Source organism: Phlebotomus papatasi, chromosome 2 (assembly GCF_024763615.1).
Source record: "Phlebotomus papatasi isolate M1 chromosome 2, Ppap_2.1, whole genome shotgun sequence".
Classification (NCBI taxonomy): Eukaryota; Metazoa; Arthropoda; class Insecta; order Diptera; family Psychodidae; genus Phlebotomus; species Phlebotomus papatasi.
Genome location: NC_077223.1, coordinates 32,269,182 through 32,283,306, shown reverse-complemented (window position 1 = coordinate 32,283,306; position 14,125 = coordinate 32,269,182). Strand labels below are relative to the sequence as shown.

At 34.2% G+C, this 14,125-nt stretch overlaps 2 protein-coding genes across 3 annotated transcripts; both read right to left on the bottom strand.

The window, feature by feature from the left end:
• Window positions 1–3,587: 3,587 nt before the first annotated feature.
• On the bottom strand, window positions 3,588–13,916 carry LOC129800922 (zinc finger protein 271-like). Its single transcript, XM_055845665.1, has 5 exons — window positions 13,498–13,916; window positions 12,700–13,419; window positions 9,464–9,685; window positions 8,712–9,407; window positions 3,588–4,869 (listed from the first exon to the last, which is right to left on the bottom strand). The coding sequence occupies exons 1-5, from the start codon at window positions 13,797–13,799 to the stop codon at window positions 3,813–3,815; spliced, it is 2,997 nt and encodes a 998-aa protein (XP_055701640.1). The 5' UTR covers window positions 13,800–13,916; the 3' UTR covers window positions 3,588–3,812.
• Window positions 8,656–9,867, bottom strand: LOC129803529 (zinc finger protein 287). Of its 2 annotated transcripts, none has more exons than XM_055850159.1 (2): window positions 9,464–9,867; window positions 8,656–9,410 (listed from the first exon to the last, which is right to left on the bottom strand). In XM_055850159.1, exons 1-2 carry the CDS (start codon window positions 9,766–9,768, stop codon window positions 8,711–8,713), a joined length of 1,005 nt encoding a protein of 334 aa, XP_055706134.1. In that variant the 5' UTR covers window positions 9,769–9,867; the 3' UTR covers window positions 8,656–8,710. The 2 variants fall into 2 exon arrangements, with proteins under 2 accessions (XP_055706134.1, XP_055706135.1); XM_055850160.1 differs by having other exon boundaries at window positions 8,656–9,407; window positions 9,464–9,861.
• Window positions 13,917–14,125: the final 209 nt, after the last annotated feature.

Here is a 14,125-nt window from a genome sequence, read left to right as displayed (position 1 = left end):
AATAGAAGTAGAGCTACAATTCTAATACAAAACTATCTATACCTGTCTAATTCATTTGAGATAAATAGAAAAGTTATTTACAAAGTTACCTGAGAAATGAGGAAAAAAATTAATAATGGAAAGAACGGAACAAAAGTTTACCTAATTGCTATGGATGAATTTGCTATTTTGAGTAACAGTTGAGAGAATAAAAAATTAAATTGTTAAATTAGTTTCTCTTATGAAAAGAGTAACTTTAACTAAATTTGTTAGATCGTTACCGAGTAGTTTTTTCAATTCAATGTTGGTGATGCCTATTCTGTCTCTGAGATGAGAATATTCGGGACAATTGACGAGGATGTGCTCTACTGATAATGGAACGTTACAAATGGAACAAATAGGAGGGTCGGTTCTGTCCATCAAGTAGGAGTGCGTTGCTTTCGTATGTCCAGTTTAGAGTCTCGTTATTATACAGCTATTTTTGCGGTTCATGTCAGGGTGCAGTATCTTGTCTGGGTCTTGAAAGATTCGTCTTAATTTGTTGGTCATGTCAACGTTCGTCCAGTCCTTGCGTCTGTTTTGCTTTAATATACTTTTGATGGTGGTTTTCATATCTTGGTAATCTATAAGATTATTTCTACATCTGTAACTTTCGGTATCTTCTTTGACGAATGTTTTAACTTTCTTAATACCAAGGGTCTTTTTGCAAACCCAAACTATTTTTATTCGACCCCGAGAGAAGCATATTAGATCGTGAATTTATGAAACAAAATAATTTTTACTTTTTGGATTAATCAATTCTTCTACACCCGAGAGGGAACTTGTGGCTATCAGGATTGGATTTCCTTCAGGAACATAACATTTACAGGCTTCCATAATGGCGATAAGATGAGCATTGACGTTGTGCGTATGCCTAACTTCAATAATAAAACTTCAATATTGCAACTTATTAAAATACCATTCTAGTCGGAGATTCAGTTCCATTCAAACATCGAAAAACTCCTAGAATTAGCATGTTTATGAACAGGAAAACATCTCAGAATATCATCGTAGACAGTATCAGAGATTCTGCTGTATATCCTGCTCAATTCTTTCCAGAAACCCATCTTTGTCAGTATTTCTCCACTACTTCCTTAAGCAAATCTCAGATCTTCTGGGATTTTGTTGTATCTTTTGTCAAGCACGCTCGGGATACTCATGTTGGTCAGAAGATTTCTTCTGGTTGCTCCAAGACCAACTTGGGTATTTTGGGTATTCTTGACAAAATATAGAAGAAAATCCCAGAAGACATGTGATTTCTTGGAGAAACCATGAGACATTTTCTGACCAACTTGGGTATCTCGAGTGTTCTTGATAAAATACAGAAGAAAATTCCAGAAGATCTGCGATTTCCTGGAAGAAGCTGGAGTAATCTTCTAACCAATTTGATTATTGTGGGCATATTTGATAAAATACACAACAAAATCCCAGAAGATCTATGATTTCCTGGAAAAATCAACAGAAATCTTCTGACCAACTTGGGTATTCTGTGATTTCCTGGAGGAAGCAAGTGAGAAGTGCTAACCAGCCAGGGCCGGATTTACAAATGTGGGGGTCCAATGCCCATTTGTGGGGGCCCCAAAAATCTGACGTTTTCCAACAGTGTCGCAACTTTAACATTTTACATAAAATAACGGTATTCCGTGCTACAGGTAAATTTAAGCAACTTTAAATTTACCTGAGACCTGAGACCTTGCTTTTACTACTCGAACCGATTTGAACTATCAAAAAAAAAAAAAACAGTACAATCTCTCGATTTTTTCGAAAAAATTCTGAAACGTTTAAAATTAAAACTTATTCTCTGTCTAAGTAATACGCGTTACAGAACTGAAATTCTCATAGCGTTCTTGATCTGTCTCTGTGACTACTAATAGTAAAGTTGTGAACTCTTAAGGGGTTCATGAGCTTCTCTAGAAATTTCAATAAAAAAATCTCATTATTAGCCTTATAAAGGTGCATTAAAAGACATATCAAAAGCTTTATTCAATGTTATAAGGGTGGCTGAAGAAAAATGCAACAAGATTCAGAGCTCATAACTTCCGAACCACTTGTAACAGTGGGTTCATATTTTGCATATTAATAGCCCATTATATTGGTTAAAAGCTCACGAAAGCATTTCTAAAAATATTTTGTTAACTTCCTGAATCTGTAATGGAACTCAAACGTGACAATTTGATGATGATATATTTTATTGTCAAATTGGAAGTAGTTATTGGTGAGGCTCTTCAAAACCTAAATTCAATAAAACTTTTCATTTTTCGATACATATTTTGGTACAACGATACATGTAGCATTTTAAAATGCTTTAATGGAGCTATAAAAATAATTTGCTTCATTTCTAGTCATCATTCTGAATTGAACAAAAAATTGAACAAATTGAACAAAATTTGCATCATATCTGCAACCAAATGGTCCGTGAGGCGCGTATGTCGTAAACAATCTTTAAAAAAAATGGAAAGGACCTCCACATGAAGCCTTAAAAATCTAAAAAAAACGACAAGATTTTATCGATCCAAACAAAAAGTTATACTCGATAGAGCGAAGAAGTACCTTAACTTGCATGTTTAAGGCCAGTTGCAGAAAATATGGAATTTTTTTTATGAAATCTTTATATATTTACTACCATTTTATTCTTATTTCAAAAAAGTTAAACAGAAAATAAGAATAATACAGCGTCTTAGTTTGTTACACTTTTTTCCAGCCACTCTGTATAAGGCAAATATTTTGCTTCATGGATTTCTTGGAGGGTAATTCCGATAATGAAAAAAATATTCTTTTATGCGTGTAAAATTCAAAACATAAATTAAATTCAATCTTTCGGAGGATCTCGTAAGTTAAAAGCTTACTAAAGCCACGAAGAAAAAATTTTTCCTTGACGAAAATTACGGGAAATTAATTTGAAATGGAATGGTAAAAGCTCTTTTCTTTTGTTTTTTTTTTTTGTGTAATAATTTATATTTTGTGAACCCACCTAATCCGGCACTGTAACCAGCTGGGTTCTTGGGAAGGTTTGACAAAATGTACAGCGAAATTCCAAGAATCTGGGATTTTCTGGAGGGAGCAGGAAAAGATGTGACCATGTGACCTTACTTGGATACTTGGATTTTGATCTTGTATGATGTGTTTTCATTTATGAACAAAAGAAACTCAACAGTTCTGTGAGTGATATTAAAAAATATTGAAGGAAATATCAAATCAATTTGATGTTTAGAATTTCTTTGAAATTTTATTTCAATGTGACTGGAAATTTTTATTGACATTATTTGGCCTAGTGTGTAGCCATTCAAAATAATGAAATAAAATAAAATAAAAAATGATCCATATTGAACCAAATATTGCAATAATTGCCTACACACTGGACAATTTCCTTCAATATTGAAACTTTTATGTCAATAAATCTTTGCAATGTGGAGGCAAACCTTGTCAATATTGGATATTGAAAAGAAATCTTGCAATAAATTTTGTGTAGTGTATAGCCAGCTTTAAAGATGTTCTCAAGAAATATATAAAAAAAAAATCGAATGCAGCAGTAACGTTAAAGATTAAAATAGATAAATTTTTAGCCATTTTTTTAATTATTTTTTTCCACTTTATTATTTTATTTAGATACATTAAATGCTGTAATTACTGGAAAATTATTGTGAAAAACTAATTTTCTTTTCATCATGGACAAAAGTAGCGGGAAAGTGCCAGCGCACATTTCACTACCTGACGCAAGGCGGCGCTTCGGATAGTCAAATGTGAGGTTATGTGCTTCCGGATGGCGGGGAAAAATGCTGAATCCGGGTTCAAAACTAGAATCTATCCTTGCCCTTTTTGATATGCAATGCCATGTGATTCTTTGCATGATCCCGTCTCATGAATTTCTTATCACAAATGTCGCATTTGTGTTTTTTATCTCCCGTATGGGATTTCAGATGGCGATCCCTGGATGCCGGATGAAGGAATGTCTTCTGGCAGATTTTACATTCAAACACTCTGTCGTCATTGTGGATTTCCATATGTTTGCGGAGGTTTCCTCTGGTGTCACAGGTCTTTCCACAGAGTTCACAAACGAATAACTTGATGCCGGCATGAGCTCTGAGATGCAGATTGAGATTCCCTTTGGTTGTGTAGGTTTTTGTACACTGATCGCAGGAATAGGGTCGTTCCTTGGTGTGGCTTCTCATGTGGACATCCAGGCTGTGGCGATAGTCAAAGCTGCGCTGACAGAGTTCACATAGGAAGGGCTTTTTGCCGGTATGAATTCTCATGTGTCGCTCTAGTTTCTCGATGCTGGAGAATCCTCTGCCACAATTGTCACACTTGAATCTTCGTCTCTTGTGGAGTTTCATGTGATTCCTGTAGCTACGCCGAGTCTTGAGGGTTTTTGAGCACTGAGAGCACTTCAATCGCCCATTTTCCGTCACATAGTCATACGCTTCCTGATCCCTTTCACTTCCGGACATTCTTCTCCGACGAGTCCTTTTGACTGGCTTCTCAATCTCTTCTGCCTCACATTCCTCCTTAACTACATCATCATTAGCAATATCCTCCTCATCATCGTTGGAATCATTAGAAAAATATGCAATCACTTCCACTTTCTCCTGATGGGGTTCTTCAGATTCCAGTTTCTCTTCAAATTCCTCCTTATTGACCCATGGCACAAACATGATTTCACGTGTCTCTGGCAGGACATCGTGTGATAAGAATATTTCTGACTCAAACTTAGCATCCAGAGGTTTCTGATCCTGGCCAACCTCATCTTTCCTGCAGAAAACAATTGTAGTCGTTCCATTCTTCGTACTATGGTTTTCTACACTGTGACATCCATAGATTAATATTCTACACATAGCTAAATAATCTATCTGACTTCAGCAAGGGAAACACAGAGATAGCTTCAAGATTCCCTCAGGAATTCCACAAAAATACTGGGCAGAAAAAAATATCCCAAAACATTGGCTGTCAAAAGTTTATTTTGACGACAGATGAAAGGTTTCTCACGTTTCTCATAAAAAAATGGAGGCAAAACAGTTGGCGGTGAAATTTTGTTTACTTCGCATCGCAGCCGTTTGCAGCTCTCGAAAAAGTGATTTTTTGTAGTGAAAATTTGTGAAAAACTGAGTGAAAATGGTGTAAAAGTGTTCTTTAGTTATTAATGGAGCTGATAAGAGTGAAAAATATCCGAGGTAAGTGCGTAATTTTAAGAAAATTGAAGAATAATTGCATTCCACGAAAGTCCCGTTTCTCCAGAAAAGCACCATTTTCTTGCTCAGTTTTAAGTTATTTATTTGGCACAAGTCGGGAAAGAGGCTTTTAAGACTATTCTTAAAAATTTATAATATATTTTTGAGTAATTCATTAGGAGTCTTGAAAACAAAATCAAGGGCCCCACAGGTTCCACAGCTTACTTGATTTGTTTGGTTTTGGTAGCCATGTTTTTTGGCCAAGGCCTAAAAGCTTTGGTTCGCAGCTCGAATCCTTGCAACCGCTAACCTTGAAAAATCCAGGCATAATTTTGTATAAATAAATAATTAATCGGCAATCAAAAATAAATTTAATAACTAAGCAAAATTGAAAAATAACTCTTTAAATTTAAAATAAATTAATAAAATCTAAATTTTTAAATACAGTCAAACCTCGATAGAGTCAACTAATTTTCAGGCTTGCTGACTCCATTGGATTCGGTGACCGGAATCCGAAAAAAATTAATTAAAATGTGAAATTGTGATATAAAAGGGTACAGTAGACTGAGATGTCCTGCTACGCGCCAGTGAAAACACTTCGACTTTTCCTTAAGGGCGTTTATTCTTTACACCTTCACTTCTGATACAATACTGCCTTTTTACAATTATTGAACAGTCATTAAAAAGTGTATTCTGTGCTTAAGGTTGACGCTCGGGCTTTGGACATTGTCTGGCCTAAATCTAGAGCGTTACAATCGTTACAATAATACAACAATAAGCAAATATAATATTAACCCTCTACTTCAGGTTTGCATATTACAAGACTCTCAAATTCGGGCATATGCGACCGAAATGTTAGCCGAATTAGACAGAAATTCGGGCGACAAACTTTTTGAAATGCAACGATTTTTTATTCATGTGCATATAGAATAGATATTGAGTTTACACACTCATATATAACGTAAATTGCATGAAAATCCCTCAATAATGCAAAATCACATCAAAACTAAGACGAAACATGCCAAATTTGAGCATATTTGATTCATTTGATAATTATAATAATCAAACTTGAAAAATGACAACAAACTTTTTTCAAATGTAACCGCTGCCCGAATTAAAAAGTAGCCCGATCTTAAAAGAGCTGAATTTGCGAGAGTCTACTGTAAAACAATGCTGACTGCTTAGTCTCATCATGTCCTGTTGATTCTGCCCCAAACCAGAATCCCAAGTCACGAAGGTGGTCTTCAGAATACTGAAATAAAAAATTATCAAAAAGAAGCTTTTTGCAGTTTGATGAATTGAAGGTGTTTTACGTCATTTAAGTGCTTTAAGTGGTTTAAAATTATTTTTTCAGACAGAAAACAAGTTAAGACAAGACCTATCAATTTTTTTTCGAAAAAAAAATTTGTAACATTTAAATTAGGTAAAACACCTTCTGTTCATCAAACTGCAAAAAGTTGCAAAAACTTCTTTTTGATATTTTTTTTGTTCCAGTATTATAAAGCCTCCTTTAGTCACTTGGGATTCTGATTTGCGACAAAATCACCAGGACATGATGAGACCAAGCAGTCAGCATTTTTTACATCAAATTTCGGTAGATAACTTGTTTTTTCGACTGTAACACGGAAAATTGTATACTTTTCTAACAAAAGCACTAACAAAAGAAGATTTTTAGTCCTGGGAGTGGTTTAAAATGCATATATGTCGGCTATATGGCCAAATTCGGCTGAAAGGTGATAAAATATTGTCATTTTTATGGAAATTTTTTGGTTGTCAATTTCCATCCTCTTCAAGACTGTAATTAATTCCTTATTTTTGCTCATTTAATATTTTTCTTACAAAATTTCAGCGAAATTCATGAAAAACTTCATAAAAATGATTCTAATTAGCTTAATAAAGTTATTAATTAAATTACTAAAAGATACTTACCTTCACTGATTGAAAATAAATAGTCTGGAGCCAAATTTATTGAGTGGAGCTATAATTATTGCCATCCGAAAATCGCCATTTTGATAAAGATTCTATCACACACAGTAAAAAAATGTGTAAAATTTTACTACTATAATAGTGCAAAATCGACGATTTTAGTTGTTTAAATTAAAAATGTTTAAAAAATACACAACATTTTGGTAATTTTTTGTCACGTGATTGAAAATTACCACTATTATAGTTCCAAATTTTCAACAATATTGTTTAATTCGAAAATGTTGAAAATTTGACACCATTATAGTGGTAATTTTTGACATTTTACTACTATAATAGTGGTAAAAAAATTTCAACAATGTTTTTTTGTGCAGTAAAAGTGTTGAAAAATTCTAAAAATTACCACTATTATAGTGTGAAAAAATACACAACTTTATGGTATTTTTTGTCACATGATCAAAAATTAACACTATTATAGTATAATTTTTCACACTATTATAGTGTGAAGCCGTGTGTATTTCAACCAAAGTTGTTGAATATTTAAACAAAAGTTGTTGAATTTTTAAACAAAAGTTATGTAAAAATTGTTGAATTTCCATTTAAGACTTATACTTCAGTCGAGATGCATTTCGATGGGCAAAGGTCATATAGAACATCAAATATTTATAAGTATAATAAATATATCGTAAAGATTCGAGCATCAGATGTAAGCATCTCACATTAGGGGGGATCCTGAGACAGCAAAAAACATTCCATATGTCTAAAAAAGCAAAAATTCAACATATATGTAGAATTCAACAATTTTTGAGTTTACACACAAAAATTCAACAATTTTTAAATTCACCAACTCCAAATTCAACAACTTGAAATTCAACAACTTTAAATTAAACAATTTTTAATTAAACATTTTTTCCAAATTTAACACTATAATAGTGGTGTGAAAGATTACACACTATAATAGTGGTAATTTTTTTTACTAGTACAAACAGTTCCAACGGTATGAAATTCAAATATAAATTTTTCATATCGGTATGAAAATATCTTCAAATGATTTTTTTCCAAAAAAAAAATTTCAAAGTTTTTCCAGTATGAAAAAGTGGAGCTATGATTATTACCAGCAGTGTATAACCAATTATAAATGACCGATACAGGGGCCTATGCCTTATACATTTTTTTTACATAATTTAGTCCAAAATTCATTAAATTGGTATGGTTAGAGCAAAAGGGCGGACTATCGTATGTCTCAATGCTTAATATCAAATAGAGGGAATTGGGGCTACATTGAAAACGCTATTTTTCGGATATTTTAAAGCAAATTAGATCTTGCCTTTATATCTTTAATTTAATTGTTTCGTCTTTCTAAATTACATAACGTTAAAACCCAGATTCTTTTAGAAATACGTGAAAATAGCGTTTTCAATATAGTTTCACCTCAATTATGTTTTTTTAGATTTTTTATGGGGCAGTTCCATAATTTTTCTGGGCACATAACCTTGAAATGTCTTTCCCGCCAAATTTTACACCCGGAAACCCAATAAAACACGAATTATTAGTTTATGATATTTATTTTTCCCTAAAATTATTCAATTTTAAAATTTGTATCACTATGGCTTATCCCGGGCACGCTTGACATGCATAGCCATATGATTCTTAGCATGATCTTTTCGGACAAAAGCTTTATCGCAAATGTTGCATTTGTGTTTCTTCTCTCCGGTATGTGTTTTTACATGACGATCGCGTATTGCAATGGAGGAGAAGGTTTTCTTGCAGACAGAACACTCAAATTTTAGATCCTTGTGGCTGGTCATGTGTTTTGTGAGGCAAGACATTGACGATAGAGTTTTTCCGCATAATTCACAGACCACCTTCACTCCCACATGAGTTCGCATGTGAGAATGAAGATTGGACTTGGATGGGAAGGCATTTGGACAGTGGGAACATTGGAAGGGGCGCTCATTTGTATGGATGCGAATATGATCCTCGAGATGGTAGCGAGAATTGAAAGATTTCGGACAGATGTTGCAGGGAAATGCTCTCTCTCCCGTGTGTTTACGCATATGCCTCTTTAGGTTTTCTAGGTCGGTGAAGGTTCTAGAACAGAGTTCACAGAAATACTTCCGTTTGCGATGTCTATGCATGTGAGTGAGATAGGTTCGCCTGGCTTTGAGGATCTTTCCGCATTCTGAACAGTTGTATGGAGCGTCAGAAATAGGTTTCTGTGGTTTTCGTACTTTCCTTCTCTTCTTCAATGGATCAACCTTTGGTTCATTTTCTCGTTCTTGATCTTCACTGTCGGACAACCTACTAATGAGACTATAATATTTAATCGAATCTTTAGGAATAACAACCGGTCTTACCTCAGTCTGTCAGATTCTTCCTTTGGTGAATATGGTTCAATTGGTACGACCACTTCTCCAAGTTCTTCAGTTTCACTCTTGACCTCAAACTCCTCTTCTTTAGCATTCTGAACAAATACTAATTTGTGAGATTCAGGAAATCTGGCATGGGCTATCACAATTTCTGCATCAAATTCTTGGTATCTCTCGTTTCTCTTGTCGTCCTTGGAGTCATCAATTTGCCTGCACGGTATTACCGTTTGTACTCCTTCGGTTGTTATTTTCTGCTCCACAGCGTGACATCCATAAATTAGAATACGACACATCTCTGGATGATATAGTTTGTTTTTCAAATTTCACTTTGAAAAGTGCCTTTTTGGGGCCAAACACAACAATAACAAACTCCGGCTTTTCTGATAAAACTCTAATGATAAGCCTGTTTTAGCTTATTTGCGCTATGATTCTTTCTTTTGTCATGTGAAAACAGAATACATTTTTGTTTTATGAATTGGGATTTTCTTGAGGATAAATAAGTTTTAAAAATAAACCTTTCTAAAAAATGTGTTCTCAAGCAATCCCCTTGGGGTTCTAAAAATGTTCCCAAGTACATAATACCCTTGAACTCCCATGGATTTTCAAACATTAATTGCATTCTAAAATCTAAAAGTTTCACGTGTGTTGAAATTGAAGACCGAAAATTTATACAAACAAAGTCTTTCTCAATCCTAAGAGCCGAAATGGATTTAGTGCTAGGGCTGGATAGTGTTTAGTGATGCAGTGCAGTGCTAGGTAGTGAAAAAATAAACTTCCATGATCAATGAAAAGCTCAAATCTTAGGGTTTCTTTTAATGAGTACATCTTGAAATTTCTTTTTAGATGCCAATTCACCGAAGACCACTATACGAAAATGATCTTCCACAAAAGGAAGAGAATATCTTCCCCGATTTTTTAGTGGTTTTTTAGAGATCTCAATTTAAAAAAAAGTGAAATGATTGAATTCATTATAAAAGTGCGTGTATCGACCAAGAAACCAATGCCGGTTACACACATTATATTCAATTTGAATTTTTTTTTGTAACTGGCATAGGTTTTTTATTCGAACGTCCTATTTGTAGCATTACTTAGAGGACGAATCATTGTAAACGCATTGACAGTACTTTTCATTTGTTGACTAAATGAATTTGACTCTGTTACGACAGTAAAAAATTGACGGTTGCATTCCATACAGGGAGTTCCGGCTTGAGAGGAAACGGACTGAAAGAATTTGACGTGAAATGCCTACTATTGGGAGCTTCTTCATAAAATAGTTTTCGAAATTCCGCTAAATGTATGCAAATATTTTTCACGCGGTAAATTTGAAATATCTTATGAACCGAGGCTTCAAATTTTTATCATAGATTGCCTTCACGAACCTCAATAAACGTCAGAGGTTTTAAGGAATTCGAGCAAAGAATATAGAAAATAAAAAAAAAATATTGAAATTTTGAGCCCTGTTTTTAAAATATTTGCCCTTCATGAAATATCAATTTTCTTCAACTTGCTTTCCTAAATTTATGCATTAGTGTGTGTTTGCTATATAATTTGGATATCCTGAACACCAATCTGTTTTTCGTTTATAAATTTTATAAACTCAGTTTTCTCCAGAATTAGTTTTATTAAAAATGAACACTCGGGGTAAAATTTGTCAGAAGGCATTGGGGCAATAATTGGCAAAAAACGAATAATTCCAATATTTCTCATGGCGAAAAGGCACATACAGTCACTGGTTCTGATTAAACTGCAGTTGATTTCTGAGACAGCACAATTGCAACGGAAAGAGATTAAATGACTTTTGGAACAATTCCCAACATCACAAATGTGTTTTTATGGCTTGAATTTTTCTGAAGATCCATAAACACAAAACACTATCCTCCACCTTTCTTTCCTCTGTTTTGCTATCTGACATTTACTCGGCAAACTTCGTTCAGTTCTACTCGCCCAATTCGCTCTTCTGCCATTTATAATCCGGCGAAGAGAATTTTTTTTTTTCCAAAAATAGTTTTTGGAATATAATTTGAAAAACATATAAAGAAAATAAATTTTATTATTTTGAGTTATAAAAGAATAAATTTTGTATCAAAATATCTCAATTGAATATTTTTTTTGATTCACTAGAACCCGTAACAAAATGAAAGAAAATGACAAAAAATACCCCACGTTTGGCAAAATTTGCCCCAGGTGTTTTGAGAATTTTCACAAAATCATCTTTTAGAAAATGGCTCGGAAAGTGCATTTCCTTTTGAGTTAGAGGAATATAACTTCGGCAAAGTTGTAGAATGGTAAATTTCCTATAAATGATAAATAGAAATGATTCAGATTCACTGATACAGTAGACTCTCGCTAATTTGGCTCTTTTAAGATTGGACTACTTTTTAATTCGAGCAGCGGTTACATTTGAAAAAAGTTTGTTGTCATTTTTCAAGTTTGATTATGATTATCAAATGAATAAAATGTGCTCAAATTTGGCATGGTTTTTCTTAGTTTTGATGTAATTTTGCGTTATTGAGGGATTTTCATGCAATTTACGATATATATCAGTGTGTAAACTCAATATCTATATGCACATGAATAAAAAATCGTTGCATTTCAAAAAGTTTGTCGCCCCAATTTCTCTCTAATTCGGGTGACATTTCGGTCCCATATTCCTGAATTTGAGAGAGTCTACTGTAGCTTGTGAAAAAATAAAATATCCGTTTTGGTAAATTTTGCCCCAGTCTCCCCTAATATAATTCTAAGTCGACTTAGAATAGTTTGGAATGGAGCTGTCGAATTGATCAATTACCTAGACTCGAACTGGAGATTTCAAAGTCATACACTACTCTATCTGAAGATCCATTGACGTCTCAAGATACCTGCTCTATAAGTTTTAGCCCGATCAATGATAGTGCACTTACCTATAGCATTACAATAGCTGTGATTATAAAAAAAGATGACTGACAGCATAACGTTGACAGGATTCTCATTCTCAAACATTTTGCATCTACAAGATTTACAATTAATTTATGCCCTTGTATACTTATCTGAATGCTTTCTCTTACAAGTTTTTTTTTAGGATTAAAGGAATGCAAACAGGAAGTATATGGAGATGATATATATTTAGCTTACGTACAATATATATGAATTAAATCTAGTGTCAAATGGGAGTAAAATTAGGGATAGACGGGAAACATGATGCTGCGATAGATGGTCCATCGAGCTGATTATCCCGGTCCTAGAGCTTGTCTCTGCCACGTTTGACGTGCATGAGCATATGATTCTTAGCATGATCTTTCCGGACAAAAGCTTTATCGCATATTGTGCATTTGTGTTTCTTCTCGCCGGTATGAGTTTTCAGGTGCCGATCTCTTGTGCCTACTGATGAGAATATCTTTTGGCAGACGAAACATTCGAATTTTACATCTTCATGGCTATTCATGTGTTTCGTGAGACTGGCCATGGTAGCTAGAGCTTTGCCACAAACTTCACAAACGAATGATTTAATTCCAGTATGTCCACGGAGATGAGGATTGAGATTTGACTTGGACTGGAAGGATTTTGGACACAGATGACACTTAAAGGGCCTCTCATTTGTATGACTGCGAATGTGAACGTCTAGATGGTGACGAGAATTGAAGGATTTTGGGCATATTGTACAGGCAAATGCCTTCTCTCCTGTATGCTTTCGCATGTGTCTCTTCAATTTTTCAAAGTTTACAAAGCCCCTAGAACACAATTCGCAGATGTATTTCCGTTCTCGGTGCATTTTTATGTGGGTCCGGTAGGTGCGTCTTGTTTTGAGAATTTTTTCACAATGAGAACATTTGTATGGTGCTTCAGGATCAGTTTTTCTGGGTTTTCTTTTCTTTATCACTGGTTTTACATCTTCTTCTTCTTCCTCCTCTTCATCCCCTTCTTCGTAGTCATCATTGTCTGGGGCAGGAGAATCACTTTCTGAAGATCTAAAGTGGATAAAAAAATAAAATTTAGAAAAAAGAAAAATCTTTCCGGACAACATTTTATAGGTTTCTCCTACTCACTTAATCCTTTCACATTCCTCTTTTTCTGAGAACGTTGCAATTGCCTCGACAAACTCCTGATACGGCTCATCGGATTCACTTTTAACTTCTGGTTCTTCCTCTTTTACCGATTGTACAAATACCAATTCATGCAAATCAGGAAATTGTGCATGATTTATGAGAATTTCAGCTTTATATTCCTGCTTTGTAAAATCTTCCTTGTTGTCACCGATTATTTGTCTGCACGATATTAATGTTTGTGTGCCTTCTGTGGTGATTTGTTTGTCAACTGCATGACATCCATAAATTAGGATACGACACATCTCTTTCACAGTAGGTTTATTAACAATTTTTGACCAGCAAAAATAGCTATTTTGGCGAAAAAACGCCAAGAAATCAACAAAAACTGTGCGAGGGTGTTTCCCCCAATTTCACTGTCAAAAAACTGACAGCATTTGCATTTGAAGGGTTTCTGAAAACAATGGCGGTTAAAATGTTCACTCTAGGAGAATCGCTTTTTATTTTAGATTCTCCTCAGATGAATTGTGGAAATTTCAGGAATTTTCTCGGGGAAAATTGAAGATTAGATACACTTTTAGGATGTTGTTAGGAGAAATCCCAAATGAAGCATTGAATTCCTGGTGAAAAT

Bases quoted from the DNA above. Each gene is read 5' to 3' on its own strand.
- LOC129803529 (XM_055850159.1), bottom strand. From the start codon at position 9,768: ATGTGTCGTATTCTAATTTATGGATGTCACGCTGTGGAGCAGAAAATA. The intron at 9,411-9,463 runs GTAAGACCGGTT...TAGTCTCATTAG, and splicing joins GAAGAATCTGACAGACTGAG to TAGGTTGTCCGACAGTGAAG.
- LOC129800922 (XM_055845665.1), bottom strand. From the start codon at position 13,799: ATGTGTCGTATCCTAATTTATGGATGTCATGCAGTTGACAAACAAATC. The intron at 13,420-13,497 runs GTGAGTAGGAGA...TATCCACTTTAG, and splicing joins GAGGAATGTGAAAGGATTAA to ATCTTCAGAAAGTGATTCTC. The intron at 9,686-12,699 runs GCTCTAGGACCG...AATACCGTGCAG, and splicing joins GTCAAACGTGGCAGAGACAA to GCAAATTGATGACTCCAAGG.